Source organism: Solanum dulcamara, chromosome 9, assembly GCF_947179165.1.
Source record: "Solanum dulcamara chromosome 9, daSolDulc1.2, whole genome shotgun sequence".
Taxonomy (NCBI): Eukaryota; Viridiplantae; Streptophyta; class Magnoliopsida; order Solanales; family Solanaceae; genus Solanum; species Solanum dulcamara.
The window spans coordinates 69611702-69631436 of NC_077245.1; the positions used below are offsets into that span (position 1 = coordinate 69611702).

At 35.3% G+C, this 19735-nt stretch overlaps 2 protein-coding genes across 3 annotated transcripts; one reads left to right on the forward strand and one right to left on the reverse strand.

Moving 5' to 3' along the window:
- Positions 1 to 873: 873 nt before the first annotated feature.
- Positions 874 to 9405, forward strand: LOC129903862 (protein ALP1-like). Its single transcript, XM_055979378.1, has 3 exons — positions 874 to 1197; positions 1307 to 1532; positions 8123 to 9405. The coding sequence occupies exons 2-3, from the start codon at positions 1403 to 1405 to the stop codon at positions 9160 to 9162; spliced, it is 1170 nt and encodes a 389-aa protein (XP_055835353.1). The 5' UTR covers positions 874 to 1197; positions 1307 to 1402; the 3' UTR covers positions 9163 to 9405.
- A 744-nt stretch (positions 9406 to 10149) lies between these two features.
- LOC129903864 (methyl-CpG-binding domain-containing protein 7) lies at positions 10150 to 16605 on the reverse strand. Of its 2 annotated transcripts, none has more exons than XM_055979380.1 (7): positions 16339 to 16605; positions 13340 to 13459; positions 13165 to 13203; positions 12172 to 12309; positions 10900 to 11061; positions 10585 to 10813; positions 10150 to 10439 (listed from the first exon to the last, which is right to left on the reverse strand). In XM_055979380.1, exons 1-6 carry the CDS (start codon positions 16537 to 16539, stop codon positions 10589 to 10591), a joined length of 885 nt encoding a protein of 294 aa, XP_055835355.1. In that variant the 5' UTR covers positions 16540 to 16605; the 3' UTR covers positions 10150 to 10439; positions 10585 to 10588. The 2 variants fall into 2 exon arrangements, with proteins under 2 accessions (XP_055835355.1, XP_055835354.1); XM_055979379.1 differs by having other exon boundaries at positions 13334 to 13459.
- Positions 16606 to 19735: the final 3130 nt, after the last annotated feature.

The following is a 19735-nucleotide window of genomic DNA, read 5'->3' on the forward strand; positions in this document are numbered from 1 at the left end:
GATACTTTCAAACCATTTGAATTATGGGAATCGTCTCATTTTACAATTTCAAGCTAAGAAATTTATTTATTTTATTATCCCATATTTCCTCATCATAATCAAATTCTTTTTTTCCAAGCCAATTATATATAACTATTTTTATTGATTCGTGACATTGAAACTTGAACATGTACGAATGAAATATCCAACAAGAAGAAAAAAAAGGATTGAATAGAGAAACTGTCGAGCATTTGACGATGTCGTATGTGTCTATATCAATGGTGACTCACACCTCTAATTGATTCTAATTCTAATACCTATTAAATTATATGAACTTTTTTCGTTGTTCATTTATATTTCAACAGAAAAATAAATGAGAATAAAAAATAAAAAGACATAATACATAAATGTACCCTTTAATTTGATTTTAATTGACATTTATGCTCTCCAACTTTCGGTGTGTACTTGTAAATACTTAAACTATCATAAAGTTGAACAAATAGGCACACATATTCTACCTGAAAAATCTCAAGCGATTTAAGTGTTTACTTATACATGCACTTAAAATTGAAGAACATAAATGCCGGCTGATGTCAAATTAAAAAAAACATGTATGTTTATAGTTGAACAAGTAGGTAAACACATCCTACATGAAAAATCTGAGGGAATTTAAGTGTTTACTTATGCACGTATCCAAAATTGAAGAACATAAATGCCGGCTGAGGTAAGATTGAAAAAAACATGTGTGTTATGTATTAAGTCAAATAAAAACTACAATATCATTTCTCTCTAAATTAGCCCCTAATCTAGATTATGGATCTACCCAAGAGTTGTTACAAATTGGTAATATCGACAACTTGACTAAAACCTTTAGTCCCTTTTTTTTCTCCTTAGAATCCAATTTACGCTAAAGTTTCTCCCTGTGTCTCTTTTTTTTTTCTCTCTGAAATCTATGAGTATTGACCATTGTAAAGACAGTTTCCACCGATTTCCATGTCTGTCACATTGTCTTTTTAAGGAAACAACTAAACCAGATACTCTCAGTATTGTTTTTTGTTACATTTGATTTCTCATAAAGCATTTTTTCCTATCTCTAGTGTGTATACTATTTTTATGCCAAAACCCACAATAAACACTTCCTTATGCACTTTGCATGCTTGGAAACATTTCAAGAAAACCACTCAACAAAAGCACACAACAATGGCATCAAGAAATGGGGTGAATGAATTTTATTTGTTTTCTATTGTATATGTAGTTTTGCATGTTTTTTTTTCAATCTTGAATATGATTATGATTATGATCTCTCTCTTTTGTGTTTTTTTTCAAGAAATGGGGTTTGTGCTATCTTTGAATTCCAATGGAGTTGTTGTGATTTTGGTTGTTTGAAGCAAGCGGGATTTGTGGGTTTTGATTCAATTGAGTGATGGGTCCTGTTAGAGGGCATAAAAAGAAGAGGAAGGTAGAGAAGAAAGTTGAAAAGGATTCTTTAGCTTCTGGGTCTTCAGAGAATGGCTCTGCTGATTGGTGGGAGATGCTATCCAAAAGAATTGCTGGTAAAATTATTATCTTTTCGTATGTTTGTGTTAAATAAATATGTTTGTTTTTGAAGTATTGAATAATGGTTTTTCAATTCCCCTTTGATCATCTCCTAGTAGGAATTTCGATTTGTGAATGGTTAAATTTGTGTTATTGATGTTACATGGTATGCTCTATTAATGCGCTGCGAATTTTGGAACTAACAACAACAACAAACCAAGTGAAAACCCACAAAGTTGGGTCTGGGGAGGGTGGAGCGTATGTAGACCTTACTATGGGGAATTTTGGGACTAAAGATCCCTAATTTTGCATTTGTTTATGAGTTTCGACTACTTTTGTTGACTTAATACACTGATTCATTAAGTTACCAAATGTGCAAGAGAAAAAAAAGCCAGAATGGGCTAAATTATTATGTACTTGTAACAATAATGACTCAGATTTGGGAATGTGTTGATGGTTTTACAAAGTCTGGAGTACAAGTTCTTACTGGTGTTATCCTCTTGATTTTCCTATTTTTCGCTGAAGTTCCCTTTTTCTGATTAAACTGTTATGAATTAGGAGTATCTGCAGTGTACTTGTTTGAGTTAGACAAAAGATAAGAGTGCCATTTGAGACGAGTTTAGACCTGACAATGTGTTCTTTGATTGGTTTTATCCTTGGTTCTCTTGTTAAATGATCTACCTTTGGACTGCTAAAGTGTAGGCGTTCAGAGGAATATTATGATTTTTTTTTTTCATTTCTATTAACAATAGCATGTGAAGATCTTCATGTGTTTAATCAACAATGTGAGCACTGTGCAAGTGCAGGTAGGATGCACATTGCTACAAACTCCAAGTTAGAGAGGAGAGTATTGTTTAAATTCATCTTATACCCTGTGTCATTCTTTTTACAATGAAGGTTGCTTTGTTTCAATGGTATGTTTTACCATAAAATTTTTACTCATGATCCTTTTGCTTTTAGCATGTGAGGACCGGTGGGAAATGCTAACATGTTTTGCCTATCAATTATGAAGTGTTGGTTCTTCGGTTTCAAGATAGTCTCTTTTTTTGGTATTCACAGTAGGATACTGAGATAATTAAGATTCTCCTTACAACTAGGGCTCAAATTAATTTCTCTTTTGGTTGATATGTTGTTTCTTTTACTTTAGACCTAACGTACTCTGAAATGCTGGAGAAAATACTTGGAAGGTTTTGAGAATTCAAAACAAGTTGCCAAGCAAAAAAAAAAAAGAGAAAAATATTTTAGCTTATTTTAAGTTAAGTTGTTAGCCTAGACAGTGAAGATCAGTATTTGACGACAACAACAACATACCTAGTGTAGTTTCACAAAGTGGGGTCTGTGGAGGATAGAGTGTACAGAGACCTTTACCCCTACCACAGAGGTAGAGAGACTATTTCTGATAGACCCTCGGCTCAAGGAAAAACAGTCTAGAAAAAGAATAAATGGAAGTGTATAACAAATTAATATGAACAATAACTACAACAGAATAATATGATAATCAAAGTACAAGAAACAATAGATAGTAACGGAAATCGAAGGACAAGAAACTACAGTAGCAATACTACGACTCCTAGAATGAACGGGTAGCAAGACTACACACTACTTACTAACCTCCTAGTCTAATTCGTTCCCTTCACAACCTCCTATCTAATGTCATGTCCTCGGTAAGTTGTAACTACGCCATGTCCTGTCTAATCAAGCTCAGTATTTGACCTATTCTTAAGTAGTTAAATCGAACCAGCTGCCCAACAATTACTCTTGTAGAGCCAAAAATGAAATTTGCAAGTGTTTTATTTTATCTCTATAAGTGAGTGGCTGCTAGAATTGCTATCTTCTCGAGCAGTTACTGACATGTTATTTCCTGTCTGTACCTTCAGGAAGCCTACCTGTAGTTTTTCACATATTGACCGAGTTCCACGTGCATGAATACTTCCAAAGAAGCTTCTTGATCCTTACCTTTCCATCCCCGTAATGCTTCAAAGGAAAACAGCTTTTTGTTGCTTCGACCAAATTATAACCAATCTGCTCATTGCATCTTTCATCACTTAGAGAGCCATTAACAATAGTTAGCTGGCTTGAGATCTTGATGTGAAATTCATCTGCGCGTAAATTTTGCATCTGTTATCTTTGGTTAACATCTACTGATAATAGGTGATAATTAATGACCAAAAAATCATTGTCTTTCTCTTTAACATCCTATCTTAGCTAGTATATTCTTGCAAATGTGTCCACTTCTCTGTTTTTTCCCATGCTGGGTGAAAATCATGTTTTGTATTAAAGGCTGTAAGAGGAAATTGTTTCTTCATTTTTTAAGAAGAAATGTTGAAGCATGACCAAAAGTACTTATTCATTCCCTTTTAGCAGTTTCTACTTTGGCATCAACCTTTTAAGTTGTCACATGGATCTAAAGTTTCCATTCTACATTGAATCCAAGCACTCAGTGGACCCAGAGTAATAAAGTACAAATCACTGCTCTTCCTTGGCTTCAAACAACACTGGCTTGGTCATATAGAGATTGGGTTAGGATATATAAAATTCGATTACGGATGTATATAAGGGACATATTTTGCTGAAGTACTCGGCCCAAAGGAGCTATTCAAGTCTGAGAAGGTTGTCCAAAAGTTCAACATAATGGTAAATAAGCTGAGAAAATGGAAGTTAGGAACATTCTTGGTTTGCCATCGGTTTCTTACTTTGAACTAAGATGTGGTCTGTCAGTTAACCGAGCAGATTAAATGGTTAGAGTATTGTTGACTTTAGAGAATGGTATTACTCCTCACTTTCACTGGATTAAAGTGGTGGTCCTCTTGTTAGGCTAGTTTTGTTCCTCTCAGTTTTTGCAGAAATGGTACTTGGGTGAATGCCTTGCACATAAAACACAGTTTTCGGTAAAGCCATTAGACCTGGATGTTTCAAATTTTGAATGAGTTAGAATTGGTGGAGTTTTTAGTGAAAAGAGAATAGAATTTGGATAGATTTATACGTTGATTCTACAAATGTTCTAGCTCCTACCATTATGTACTGTGAGGATAAACTTTAGTTAGTTTAAGCTCCTCATACTGACGATTTTGTACACTAAAGTACTTGGATAAAAGCCACTCCCTGTTGTAGATCAGTTTGCTTTTAGCTTTTCAAAAATTGGTCCTTGCCGCAAATGTTGAGCATATATGGTTTCTCTAAAGATCAATTAACATTTGAATGTTTTGGAAACTGGAAGGTATGAAATTTATGAGGCATATTTTGTACTGAGTTGTGAACGGTGATTAAGAGGAGAATTGATGGATTTGCTCAAGCAAAGGCCAGTGCCTTCAGAGGTTTCTCTACTCATTCTTACTGTGGAGATGTTGCTGAAGCATATATATGCGAATTATTTTACTAGGCAATAGATGATATTAAGGATTTGCTGCTGTGATTCTTCATATAAAGGTTATCATAGAAAGATATTACTAAAATCTACTACAGGCCATGTCATTGCTTTCAGTGTGGATATTGTGATGAATTGAAGTAGATTTAGAGTTATAAAGTTGTTGAATCTGTAAATGAGATGTTTAGTTAGTGGTAGACAATAAGATATTCTAGGTTAGTTTCTTTGAATGGGCAAGAATTAGAGGAAAAGACCAATTTGGAAATGCCTCTCACCTCTTTCATCAAGTATATCTGTCTATTTCAAGTCTAGTTCCATAAGTAATTGTTGATATACCACAAGTTACTTGGTGCAAAAGTTGTCAGAGAATCAACACCACTCTGTTTTTGGTAGCATTGATTTCTGATATTAACTTCTTCAGTTGTGTAAGGTATGGTCCATAAAATGTTTTCCAATTTTCCCATGTTCCGTAGGTCAAAAGATTTGGAAAATATTTTATTTAGGAAAGCAAGTTCCTTAAAAATGAGTCTTTAAAGGAAGTAGAGAAAACAAGTTCTACAAATGACAATATTGATTGTGTATCAACAGTACACCTCATATTCACCCTTACCCCGTAGCACCCATCTCCACTCCCTACCCCACCTCCACCTCCACCTCCCATGGTATTTGTCTAGATTGTACATTGTTTTTTAGGTTAATATTTTTTATTTATGTACCAAACACAAGAAAATAAGTAAGAAACCCACTTATTTTCCTGAAAAATATTTTCCTTCGTACCGAAAACACCCTTTATCTACTCTATAGGATCACTGATGGAGCAGTAGAGGATGCCTGGCACCAGTGCACCAGACAGACATTCATACATAAGGAACCCATCCTTTATACATAAAGATAACAGCCCTAGTTTTTTTTTTTCTTTCTAAAAATGATTATGAACCTTTGTGTTGGGTTTAGACGTTCTCCAAATCTTAAACATACATATGTGTGTGTAAAAATATGTATACGTACGAGTGCCAACAGCTATTACATTAAAGAGCAATCAATAGAATCTTGGAGGTTTTCGAACTCCATGAATATGCTACTAATTATTCCCTCCTTCCCAATATGTCTTAGCTTGACTGGGCATGGAGTTTAAGAAATAAAGGGAGACTTTTGAATCTTGTGGCCTTAAATTAAAGATGTGTATAATCCTTTAAATCCTGTGATCTTAATCCATATAGAATGTTGGAATTGGAAAACTTAAAAAATATAGAACGAGACACTCTTTTTGAGACAGACCAAAAAGGAAAGTAAGACATCCTTTTGGAAAAATTACTATTACTGTATTAGTTTTTATGAAGGGCGTTTGCTCGTTGTGCATTTCTTCTGCATGTACACTGGTGCCTCCTATGCTTGAGGACACGATTAGTCATCCTATTTGGTTATTTTGTAGCTTGAACTGCCATAAGAATGGTGTCCCATATTTGACAGCAAAGGAAACAATTATATTTTGTTCTAAACTATGTGAGAAGTACAAATATGAAGCTCAAATTACACACCTACACAGTGTAGGAGTATGCAAACTAGGATGAAAATATGAAAATGGTGATGGAGATATCTAAGTTAACAGTTCAGAAATTGAGACAGATGTTTAAGTAATAGAGTGAAAGGTGATAGATTTTTAATATTGGTTCTTAATTAATTAATTTATCTACTCAAACAAATACGAAAGCCGCAATATCTTGTATAGTATTCTGGTTTGCTCTTTTCCAGTTTTAAGATTGAAAAATGGTTCTCTGTTCCTTAACTTGAAAATTGAACAAAAAAAAAAGAAATAATTTACAAAAAGGTGTTTCTAGTCACAGTAAGAGTTGGAAAGCAAAAGAAAACAGAAGTTCAAAAAAATGATCAAGAATAATATTGGTTGTTCCTTGTTAATCTTCTGTTCCTTGATAATTGGCGGTCTTTTATTTGCTTGATTTTTCATATGTTTCTTCGCTTAAATATATCAAAGCAAAGTAGAGATAGAAATCCCTCGTTGATTTGAATTAGTTATGGAACTTTGTAGAGCTAGCTTTAGAGCTCTGTACTTCTATCAACTAATGTGAGAAATGGCATTGGCCTACAGTTTTGACTGTTCTCTGTTGAATACTTTGTTTTGTTATGTCAAGAAGAAACATAATATGTATGTTTCTTGTGGAACACATTCATGAACAAGAACATGAAAATATCCTTTGACAGAAAATGCCATATGAAGTGCATCTATTGATCGAAGTTGTGATTTCTTTGATAAATGATGAACGGTTTGATCCATAATGGAAGCTTTAGGAAACTACCCTTTTTACTTGCCTAACTAACTTGTACCAAAGAACTTGCCTGCTTGCTATATTTCAAGGCATTACTAACAAGAATCAAACTTTCTTGATTTCTTTATGCAAGAAGAATTGATTTTATTCATTAATTCGTGTCAATCAGTGAAAGTATTATAGTTTAAAACTATTAGTAGTTGTTTGGTAGAGTGCATAAAAATAGTACTGAATAGAGCGTATTGGTAATGCTGTAATTATTTCTTATATATTGATTGGTTTGGTGTATTAAGGACAGTTCTGTCTTTAGCCATACTTATCCATGTATTAATAGCCCTTGCATTACTAATACCATGTTTTTTTCTATATATTAGTTATACACCCTATAATACTGAATAGAGTGTGTATTATTTATACATAGACTGAAAATCCTACCAAACAAAAGATTAATAATGTCATGACTAATACATGTATTAGATTTTCTAATACATCCTACCAAATGACCCCTTATAACCACCAGCCTATTCAGCCAAAATGAGGACTCCACATGAAGTCATACGATTTACTGTGCAATGTTGTGTAATTTAAACATGTTGCTGTTAGATGTACTCAACTGTGTGATGTTCACTTTTTAAACTCTTTTTTCAGGTATATATTTGCATGACAATTGTAATATCAAAAAATACAATTAGTTTACTTATTTTAACTTGCTTTCTTAGTCAACCTAAATTCTTGAACTTGACAATTCGTAATCTCTAGTATCTTTTCTTGGATGCTTACTTGTACAGCCCTACCCCTTACCCTGAATTAGTAGCAAGGTCCATTGGCTGCTCGTTCCACTGATTCATGAATTGCTTTAGGTACATACTCCGTGGAGTTAAATTGACATTTTGGATGGTCTTGCAGCATGAAATTTAATTATTTTGCGGTAGTGGATAAATTATATTCTTTTCTGCAGGAAATGTTTCTCCGTCGAAGGGTTTGGATAAGTTTCAATCTATTTTCAAGATGTCTAGAAGAACTTTTGACTACATAAGTTCCCTTGCAGAGGAGCACTTGCAGGCAAAATCAGCCCACTATGTGTTTTCAAGTGGCAAGCCCATGTCTTTGCATGAGCAAGTAGCGTTAGCTCTGAGGAGGCTGAGCTCAGGTAATTCTCTAATTTCAGTGGGTGACTCGTTTGGTGCACACCACTCGACGGTGTCTCAAGTAACTTGGCGCTTTATAGAGGCTATTGAGGAAAAGGGGCTTCACCACATACGGTGGCCTTCAACAGAGGAGGATATGACACAGATAAAATCCAAGTTTGAAAGAATTCAAGGACTTCCAAACTGTTGTGGTGCAATTGATGCCACACACATCACAATGATGTTATCTTCCTCCGAGCAGACAGCTGACGTATGGCTCGATCAAAATAAGAACCACAGCATGGTCCTGCAAGCAGTTGTTGACCCTGATATGAGGTTCCGTGATGTTGTCACAGGATTGCCAGGAAAGTTGAACGAGAATTTAGTGCTTCAGAGCTCAACCTTATTTAAACTCTGCGAGAATGGGGAGAGGTTGAATGGGAACAGGATAAAGCTATCTGAAGAAACAGAACTACGGGAATATATCGTTGGTGATTCTGGTTTTCCCTTGCTACCTTGGCTTTTAACTCCTTATCAAGGTAAGGAACTTTCAGAATCTAAAGCTGAGTTCAATAAGAGGCATTTAGCAACTCGTATTGTGGCACAGAGGGCCTTAGCTAGGCTGAAAGAAGTCTGGAAAATGATTCATGGAATGATGTGGAGACCTGACAAGCACAAGCTACCAAGGTTTATCCTTGTATGCTGCATTCTTCACAACATTGTTATTGACATGGAAGATGAGGTCTTGGATGAGTTGCCTCTATCATCTCATCACCACGACCCGGGATATGGGCAAGAGGTTTGTGAATCCGTCGACAACACTGCTTTGGTTTTGAGGGACAATCTGTCTCTCCACTTAACTGGGAGGTGACATTCTTAAATGATGTGAATGCTTCTTGGTGAGTGAATAGCATAAGCTATCAATTTGATAGCAGATAAAGAGTATTTTCAAAGATTTGTAGGCATTTGATTTCTATGTTTTATATTATTAGTTTGATTAGAGTGGATATTATATAACTTGTAGGAAATAAGACGTTATGGGAGTTAGTTTCCTTTTTTAAGCATAGTGTCTTTTGTTATCCTAGGAATTTAACATGTTGTTTAACTTGTGCTATGAATGGTTGCCCAAATTCTTGGTACCTTTCACAATTAGCAACTTTGAGTTGTGCCAAACTTGGCTGAACTCAAATCAAAGGGTCTTCATTAAAGCAGACATGTATCAAAGGAATCAAATCCAGAAAGCACTCCTTTCAGAAGGTCAATTTGTAGGACCGGGGAGAATACTCACAGTTGTGCAGGCGTTTTGCGCGCCAGAATATCAATGGTTCAACTTCATTCAAATACACTTTAAAAGTATTTAGGGAAACTAATTAGTAATTAATTTCCGCCTTTCGCTTTCCCTTTTTGGGGTGGAAGGAAAAAGAAAACGCGGAGCCATAGAATCACTGAGGCTTTGCTTCTTTTTTTTTTACTTCTTAATGATGTAAATGGGAGGCGGGTCAAGGGGCAACGGAGACGTGCTCTGCCTTTCATGGATGCCCGGCTAAGGTCCAAGGGGCTACCGCAGGAAGTAAGCTTCACCTGTAACCTTAAGTTCAAATCTTAGAACCGTCTCTCCAATGAGGTAAAGCTGTCTACATTTTGCCTTCCTGGAGCCTGCCTATCTGGGAGCCTCTTGGTGCTGTAGTCCGCTTTCTTTAACGATATAAATTTAGTGTATTCAAAGTTTTGGCAAGGATATATTGTTGAGATTCAAGCGGCCACGAGCTTTCAAATGGAACACATGTACACCAGATCTGAGCCAAAGCTATTGTGTTAATCCGTCTTTTCTCAACACATAGGATCTGAGCCAAAGCTATTGTCAACTGAACCTGCAAACTTTAATTGTATATTCATACTTGAACATGTACTATGGAAAAAAGTTGTTGAATTATTATAAGACACATTTAGAGCATGAACAAACACAAAATTAACAGGACAACAGATTCTGTACGGTGGTTAGACAGCAATGTGAAAAGGAGTTGCATGATGTCTGTATGTACAAGATTTAGCACGCAATTCTCTCAATAGGTCAGAAGCAGTCCGAGCTTTCTTGCAATGTAAACAACTGTTACCAAATGCATTCTTTTTGGACTCTCTGTTTAACGCCTGCAAGGAAGATAAGAAAACAAAAGCAGAGAGCTGTGTTCAGGTGACCTACCACACGTTTGTTAGGAACGTTACCTCCAGAGAAAATATACGTAGTATATGAAAGGGAGTATAGAAGAGTTGAAACATTGGTGCTTTAGCTTGCCTTTCTAGTCTGAGTTTTCTGCATTCAGGTTCTCGTCATTCATGAACAACATGAACCTTTTAGTCCATTGCTGTTTTACTGAATCAGGAATTGGTGTTCCAGCAATGAAAGGATTCCAAGCATCCCCTCTAGGACTAGAAAGAACCCAATTTAATTTTTCTGGTGGAGAAAGAAACGAGGATTTCTCTGAATTCTCTCGAACGATGTTCCTCCTACAAGGAAGAGATTTCTACAAAGGCCAAAAAGGAGACATATTGTTGACATCAAAAGAAGATAACTGTCATGCTTATATTGGCCTTCACAATATTAGCTCACCTTTGCATGATGGTACAACTTAAACATCTTGGATAGTGGTTTATTCTCTTTTAATTCTTCTAGAGTAGAAGACAAAGGAACATTTTCTCTCATTTCCGCCAAGTATCTCTGTGCTGCTATTCTGGATCTAAACTTTTGTCCAGTTTCTGGTTCATAGTAATACTGCACATGAGGACAATAATAAACCACTTTACAATTCATAAGACGAGCACTTACCAAAAAAAAGGAGGAAAAGGAGAAACGGAGTAGTCTTTGTTGTAATATCCCAAAACGGACAAAAACAGCATGTTAATAGATGAAACTTTATAAACTCAGAAAAAGATATAGACAGAACTTGATGATAAATAACTGCATTAATATGCTTATACGTGAACCCTATGACGATGTTTGAGACGTCAAATTGGTGCATCCTAAACAAGGTAAAACAGAATTATAGAAAGTTGAAAACAATCAAAAGATGTAACAATGCACTGTGTGGTCCTTTCACATGTTATGGAGAAGCTCTTAGAACATCCATCAAGGTGATGGAATTGTGATGTTGTGCCCACATGAGATAGTTTAGTCGGTCCTATAAACTAATAATTCGGTTAGACATCCAACATGGTTGTAAAGTCTAATCTAGTTCTCCACGGTGGCGTATGCAGAATATTTCGTAACCGGTGTGAACAAATAAATAATTTACTATATTGAATGCGGTCTCATTTTTATTATTTCATACCCAATATTTGCATTTTGCTTATTATCAATACATACATATTTAGTAAGACATATCGACGAAGTGGTGACACGTGACACCGCTTGGGGCACGGTGCACCCCACCATGGTTCTCCAAAGTCAATTATACTAGATCATCAAGGTATTCAGTAATGCACCTAATGCCCGTCACAGAGAGAAATTCCATGATAGTTTCCCAACTAATAATTTTGTTAAAAAAGCAAAAGCATGCTCAAATAGCTCTCTGCAAAATGGTGTAAAATGAAGCACATATCAATGATCCCATTCATCAGACATGGTGTACGATGTTTAGGAAAAGCTTATGAAAAGGGTTCAAAGTTTTACCATATGATGCTATTCCCACCTTCCCTCACCCCCCGCTATCCATCCTTGGGGGAATTCTCTCTTACCTAAGAAAACTATACTTCACAAACTTTCAGAGATATTACTTTCGATCGTATTAAACATAAATGATTGGCCTATCTGAGCAAACATAAAAGCAGCTGATATCAAGGTACATAAAACGAATTCACTATATTGAAGGACAGGAGAGTGTACCTTATCCACCATGCTTCCGTCTCTACGTGGTACCTCTTCTATCACCCAGCCATCAGGAAGATCATAGGGTAAGGTGTCTGCACTTGTTGATGGCACAATTGCCCATTCATTCAACTGCTCTTCATCCATACACATGATCTGAAATTTTGTCGATGTCAATTGTCAGGTTTCCTATTTGATTCGGAACACATCTTTCACCTTGCCCGAAGGCATCATCATTTACTTATTAAATTTTTGAAAATCCCAGCCTTATTTGCATAGCACATCAATGTAAGATGAGCTTGTTTGTTGTATAACTTTCTGTCATGGAATACGACACCCTCGATTCATTTTAGCTAATATTTACGAGTAAGCAGCAGAATTATGGCTTTGCATTCCCTTTTAATGAATTCTCAAATGAAGCTTTTTTAAAATCATAAGAAAACAATAACAGTGAAAAAGCGGTATTCTGCTCATAGATTTCAAAGTTCCCAAGTCCTTGATAAGTTGCTCGGACTCTCCAAAATTGTTGCCGCACCCGCGTCGGATCCTCCAATAATGCACTACTTTTGGAGGATCCAACATGCACCCGTAGACATTTTTGAAGAGCTGAGCAACATTAAAAGCTGGAATTGCTGTTGCAATTACTAGGAGAAGATTCAGAATCTTACTAACCAACATTATACTGAAAATCTGGACTATATTTTTCAGAATTACTTTTTAGCATGTTAATGACTAATAGTTTCCCACACAAACTACCATAACTCGTTTTCTTCTGAAAAACTAGTCCATTGCTTTTTGACAAATTTCAATTTTCAATTACAAGAACACGGGGGAGAAGAAGATCAACAATATGATCCTCTTCCTTCCAGCTGCCCCCATTCCGAACTCAAGAAAAAAAATGTAAATAAAGTTTAATGAAAATATATCACTATAATAATGATTCAACACATACCATCCACAAGAAGTAGTTAAGTAAAAGATCTGACGGCCAAAGTGCAGCCAAATCCGTACCTTTCCATCGTAGATGATCATCTTCCGAGATAGAGAACTCTGTGAAGGATGAATACTCCGTGGATGACCAGAACAGAAAAAACATCAAATAAAAAAAAGAGGAGATTCATACTCAGGCATCATCAAACTAGCGAAAGTACTAAATCTTTGTGAAATATTCAATTCTTACACTTGCCTTAGGATAGTTTCTCGCTCCTGATGCCCTGGTTCTAGGAGAAAACATTTCACCATTCAAGCGCCGCTCGACATCTCTCAATGATCTGTACTTTAGCCCAGTCCCAGGCTCATAGTAGTACTGCATGAAAACACAATGCATGTTATAGAGTGTGTCTGTAAAACACAATTGACATTTTTATAATTTACCTGACACTTGGATAAGGAAAATTTAGCTCTTATCATGTTGGAATGAAAGAATGTGGCCAGGCCTACAGAGGTCACTTAAAAGGTAATGAATTTCCAGAAATATCTAATCCACAGAAAAGATCTTATTTTTGAGGTCTTGTTATCTATACATTGCGTAAAGAGATGCTCAGCGTTAGCTTTCACTAATCAAGTTTGACGGAAAAACTACAGTTTAGCAATCTGGAATTGAATGTCATATATGTAAATTATAGAAGCAAGGACTCATCATTGATCCCCTGCTGTATCTATGTTTGCACCAGAAACGATCTAAAATAGTCATAGACTTGTAAAATTGAAGGTCAAAATCCATGCCTCAAAGTAAAGACACATCAACACTTCCATCACGCACGACGTAACCTTAGAATCATAAAGATCTCATATTTAACCAATCTTTTTAATTCAAATCAGCTTCATTCTTAGTCCTGGTTAATGTTTCTCTTACAAACAACAACAACAACAACAACAACATACCCAGTGGATTAATGTTTCTCTTATATGTCAGCTATACTGTGGACCTACCATGTAAGGTTCCCCAGGAACAAATTACACAACTGTCCACTAATATTCGAGTTCCATGACAAAATGAATCAAACCAGGTTTTTCTGCCCACCGCTCTCCCTGCGGGTCGAGTGTCCTTTTCAGTCGCCCTCTACAACTAAGTCAGTTGAGCTCTTTCGGCTCCTAGACCAGCTGTGATCTTTCCACCTATTGGTTTGCTTACTTAAATATATGCATCCTTAGAGTAGGTAAATACTTTATGGCTATATGCATTAAAATAGAGATACAAAAATGCAAAGCATTCTGAAACTAACAATATCTCCAGAAACAAAGCATGTATGTATAACGGTATAGCAACAATCAACCTTCAAAACACCTTAGTTCAGGATAACTAGCAATATATACAAATAATTGAAAGTTAACATCCACTCACAAACAAAATGCTGTCTCATTTGCAGCTGACCTACCTCCATACCTCCATTCATGAAAATTTAGTTCCACAAAGGAATGAATATAAACAAATGGCTAAGCATCGCGGATACAATCTGATTAAATCAGCAGCTACACAGTACCATTTCACCCCTTTTTTTTCCGTCACAATAGATGCAGACTTAACCGTTTGGCAATAGATTTTCACTCAATGATTTGAAATAATATTGGAGAATATTTCAAGTAAGTGTATGTTTATCAAACTGGCCCATTATTTCAACTTCAAACTCCAAGTCAAAACTGACTCCTAAAAGAAGTTGTTGTCCTTTCATCAGCCGTTGCACACTAGCCTTTTCCCAACAAAGTAAAGGGGCTGCTAGTTGTAGTGCACAGTGTACTAGTGAATAGGAAAAGCGAATTGAGATTGCTAATAACGGATGGAGGTTGAGGGTGGAACATGTTCGGTTCCTCACCCTTGTCTCCTACACCATAGACTGAAAATGATGGGAATCCTATCAATAAAGAAGAGGCATAAGCATTGCCTCTCGATCAAACTTGAAATAAAGAATTTGAAAAACAGGTTTTAGGAGTCTTTCAAGGTCTTTCAAATTTTCACTCATAATACTTATTAGACTGCTTTTTATATCCAAACACAACTTCAGCTTTATTTCAACGTTAAATACTACTACTTTTTTTCTTCAATCTCAACCAACTCATCTCAAAACGCCTAATTAACTATATACTTCTTGAAATTTTCAACCATGTGAGTACGTATATATCGTTCAAACTTAAAGCAGTGGGCGTGCTTGCATCCGTTGTTAACGAGCTATATCCGCTCCTTCAATATTGGAGAGAAAAAACATTGGACATGTTATCCTTCCAGCTTCAATTAGACCCACAATGTATTAAGCAATTTACGATATGTTTCTTTTATGACTTACCCTTTTCACCAAGTTACTCTTAACTCAAAACTCGTGACATTCATCCCATTTTTCTCTTGTTGAAAGTTCCTAAGCAGACACAATGAAGTAAAACTATAATTGGATTTAACTTGTCTACACTCACAAGTAAAGAGGAACTTTATCCTATTGTACTAATGTCCCTTGACTTATAGCATGTTTGGATGGACTTATTTTAAGCCGCTTATAAGTTAGAAAAAAAATAAGTAGGTGCAACCCAACTTATTTTTTTTGACTTATAAGCTACTTTAACTTATAAGTTATTTAAAATAAGTCCATCCAAACAAACCCAATTATTTATTGGGGCTTATTTTAAGCACAAAATGACTTTAAGTTGGTTAGCCAAACACTCAAAAAAACTGAAAACAGCTTATAAAGTCAATCCAAACGGGCTCTTATTTTCTATTTTTCTAAGCTCATTTATTAGGATTGATTTCTCAGATATCACTAAGTAATACTCCATCCATGCCAATTTAAGCCTCTTTCTTTCCTTTTTAGTCATTCCTTTTTAGTCCGTCTCAATAAAAGTATCTCTTTCTATATTTAATACGTTTTCCAATTACAACATTCTACGTGACAAGTTTGAAAATCATAAGATTTGAAGTACTACCGACATCTTTAATTTAAGACTATAGAATTCAAAAAATTCCCTTTATTTCTTAAGTTCCGTGCCCAATCAAACTAAGATACCTCAACTAGGACTGAGGAATATCTCACAAAAATTGAATCGAGTGATCAGGTGAGAAATCAACTCTTATGATGAACACATTTACACTGTAAAAATTAATTTCAAAATTAAACAAAGAGCTTTTATGCAGCAAATTAACTTCAAAATTAAATAATTTGCAAAATGTTAAAAAACAAAAAAAGAGGAGGAAAAGTGGACCCTGTCAACTCGATCGCCTTTAGAGCGAGGCACTTCTTCAATACCCCAACCAGGGGGTAACTTAAACCTTGATGACAAAGGGCTGTACGGAGTAATGGTGGCGGTGGAGGGCGGCGCAACCATCAGTTGACCGGGAATTGGGTACTCTGCGCCGCTTCGGTGGCGACGTGGCGGTGGCATTGAGGAATTGTGCTTCTCCATGCTTGTTCACAAAATGACACCACCTAGTATAAATTGGTGGGAATGTAACAGCAACAGTTGTTTATTGTTTTGACACATTACTAGGCACATTGTTTTATTTGTTTGTATTTTCGATATATTTTTCAATTTTTCATGTGGGAATAGTCAAATTTTTTGAAATAAAGAAATATTTTCTTTAAGAAAATAATAAATTACATAAAAATGAGGAAAATAAGTTTTACGAGTGTAATTCAAAAAAGTCTGATATACTTCTTAATTTTGTCATTTAGAGCTGATATATTCTATCATTATAAAAATGGTTCATATATACCTCATTGTTACACAAATGACTCACATATACCCTTTTCTTCCAACGTAAGTAAAAACAATTATTTTAAATTTATTTTTTAAACTTTTTTATTAAAAAAATACATATAGTTTGATTCTTCTCACACATAATTTATTTTTTTTGACTTTTTTTATTCAACGGCTAATTTGAATTTATTATTTTATTGGTCAAAGTTATTTTTCTCACTACTAGTATTGTAAAATTTAATATACACGCCCCATTCTTTTTTTATAGATGCAAAAACTAAATTACAATATAGCAGCAAAAATAATAGTTTTAAAAATTACAATATAGCTGCAAAAAAATAATTTTAATTTTTTTCTATTTGTTCCATTCACATTTTTTTATTTATCTTATATTTACACCAAAGAATAAAAAATAAAAATAAAATAAAAATTAGAAACTCAAATAATGATAATTAAAGAAGTCAAAAATAAGTCATGCGTGAAAAAGATTATATATACCCCTAAACTTTGCTAAAAAAATAATGACAGTGTATATATTTTATTATTTTTTTACTTTCTCAAAAAAAAGATATATCCATACATGAATTTTTTAACAAATTAAAAATTAAAAAAAAATATTTTTTTAATTCCTTAAGATGAAAAGGATATATGTGAGTTATTTTTGTAACGGTGGGGGTTATATGTGAGCAATTTTTATAACTGTGGGGTATATGTGATCCATTTGTGTAACGGTAGAGATATATATGAATTACTTTCTGTTAGTAAACTGTATTGAAAAATATTAAAACAGTAACAACAACTAAAAGTAATAAAACACAGAATCTGGAAATTTAATGCAAGAACAAAATCGAGCCCACTGACTGCACAATATGTCCTTAAGGAAATTATTCCACTCAAAGTACCCGAGGTTTTGGAATCTTTCCTCCCAGGATAGAACGATTTACTCACCAAAGTAGAGGTACTGCAAATCTTTGATAACTTCGAACCACTTGATGGATGTATTTCACACGAGTTTTAGGAAGTGCAGAAAGAAGAAGAAGATGGTATATATTCAGAATTTCGTATGGAACATTCTGAGGATTAAGAGACATATATATAGACTGTTTGCACCTTTTAAGAAAAGGCACCTGTTGGGAAAAAAATTGTCTGTTGAGAAAAGGTTTGCAACTTTTCGGACAAGGTTGCAACCTTTCAAAAATCTGTTGGAAAAAACGGAGGGAAATATTTAACTTAATCCGGGAAAGAAACGGGTCGCGGGTCAGGATTTTTTCACTTAATTAATTAAATAAATAAATAATATTAATTAATTAAAATATAAAGAAAATTTGGTCCAAAAAGATTATCAATCAATCATATCAATTGACCAAATCCAAATCCAAATCCGAATCCGAATCCGAATCCGAAGCCGAAGCCGAATCCGAAGCCGAAGCCGAAGCCGAAGCCGAGCGAGCGACCACGACGACGGCGCGAGGGGAGACCCTCTTCTTAACCCTTTAGCAACATGAAGGAGTGCTTCTACTTTTAAGTAGGAGACTTTTCATTTCCACCACCTATGTGGGATCAAAGCTTAATAAAGCAAGAGAGAACATATCATTTTCTTCTCCACTTCTTTTCCCCTCAATTTCCCATTCAAATTATCAATTAAACCCAACAATCCCCCACATGAATGGGGAATGTCTATAAGATAAAGGAATGCACGGATAAGTGTGTGATATACAAATGAAGATTAATTACATCTAGTAGATAAGTAGGTTTCCCTTTGAACTTTCCATAGTGAACTTATATAGGATATACTCGATCAATCGGTAGATGCGATATCTTTGAACCATCGAACTTTGTTGTATAACTAGACAATATAAGTCACACAATTAATCATCAACCATCTATGGTTCTCACAGTTGTGTTCGTTTCAGCCATGAACACCGCCTGGTTTCGTGAATGCATAGAGAATGGGCCTTTACCGTTATTCCCCTTGAAGCGGCTTATACTTCACATTTATATAGGTGATTTCTAAACGTGTAGTCCTATAAACACACTATTTAGTCATTTTCCGCCAGATTTAGATAATCATTAAAAAACCTTTAATGCTTTATTAACTCATTAAAAAGCCTTAAGGTTTTATCCTTTATTTATGAACATTGTCATCATCACGAGAATGGGTTGAGTTATTTGACAATGTTGAACCGCCAATCATAACTTTGTTTGATCTCTTTGAACCTAGTTCATGGGATCTCCAGTCTACTAGGTAGAGTTACCGCCATGATGACTTGTCCTAGGCCTTAACCCCATTCCCCTCGATGATCTTTCAACAGCCTCTCTAGATAGGCCTTTTGTTAGTGGATCCGATACGTTATCTCTTGACTTTACATAGTCAATAGTGATAACACCACTAGAGAGTAGTTGTCTAACAGTATTGTGTCGCCGTCAAATGTGACGCGATTTTCCGTTATACATAACGTTTCCTGCCCTCCCTATTGCCGCTTGGCTATCACAATGTATACATATGGGTGCCAAAGGTTTGGGCCAAAATGGAATATCTTCCAAAAAATTTCTGAGCCATTCAGCTTCTTCACCAACCTTGTCTAAAGCTATAAATTCAGACTCCATTGTAGAGCGGGCGATGCATGTCTGTTTTGATGATTTCCAAGACACTGCTCCTCCACCAACTGTGAAAACATATCCACTTGTGGATTTAACTTCAGATGATCCTGTGATCCAGTTTGCATCACTATATCCCTCAATTACTGCGGGATATTTATTATAATGCAAAGCATAGTTTTGGGTGTGTTTCAAATACCCCAAGACTCATTTCATTGCCATCCAATGAGTTTGATTGGGATTATTCGTGAATCGACTCAACTTGCTAATAGCATATGCTATATCTGGTCGTGTACAATTCATA

Bases quoted from the DNA above. Each gene is read 5' to 3' on its own strand.
- LOC129903864 (XM_055979379.1), bottom strand. From the start codon at position 16,539: ATGGAGAAGCACAATTCCTCAATGCCACCGCCACGTCGCCACCGAAGC. The intron at 13,204-13,333 runs GTAAGAATTGAA...CATCCTTCACAG, and splicing joins GAAACTATCCTAAGGCAAGT to AGTTCTCTATCTCGGAAGAT. The intron at 12,310-13,164 runs GTACGGATTTGG...ACAAAATTTCAG, and splicing joins TGATCATCTACGATGGAAAG to ATCATGTGTATGGATGAAGA.
- LOC129903862 (XM_055979378.1), top strand. From the start codon at position 1,403: ATGGGTCCTGTTAGAGGGCATAAAAAGAAGAGGAAGGTAGAGAAGAAA. The intron at 1,533-8,122 runs GTAAAATTATTA...TCTTTTCTGCAG, and splicing joins GCTATCCAAAAGAATTGCTG to GAAATGTTTCTCCGTCGAAG.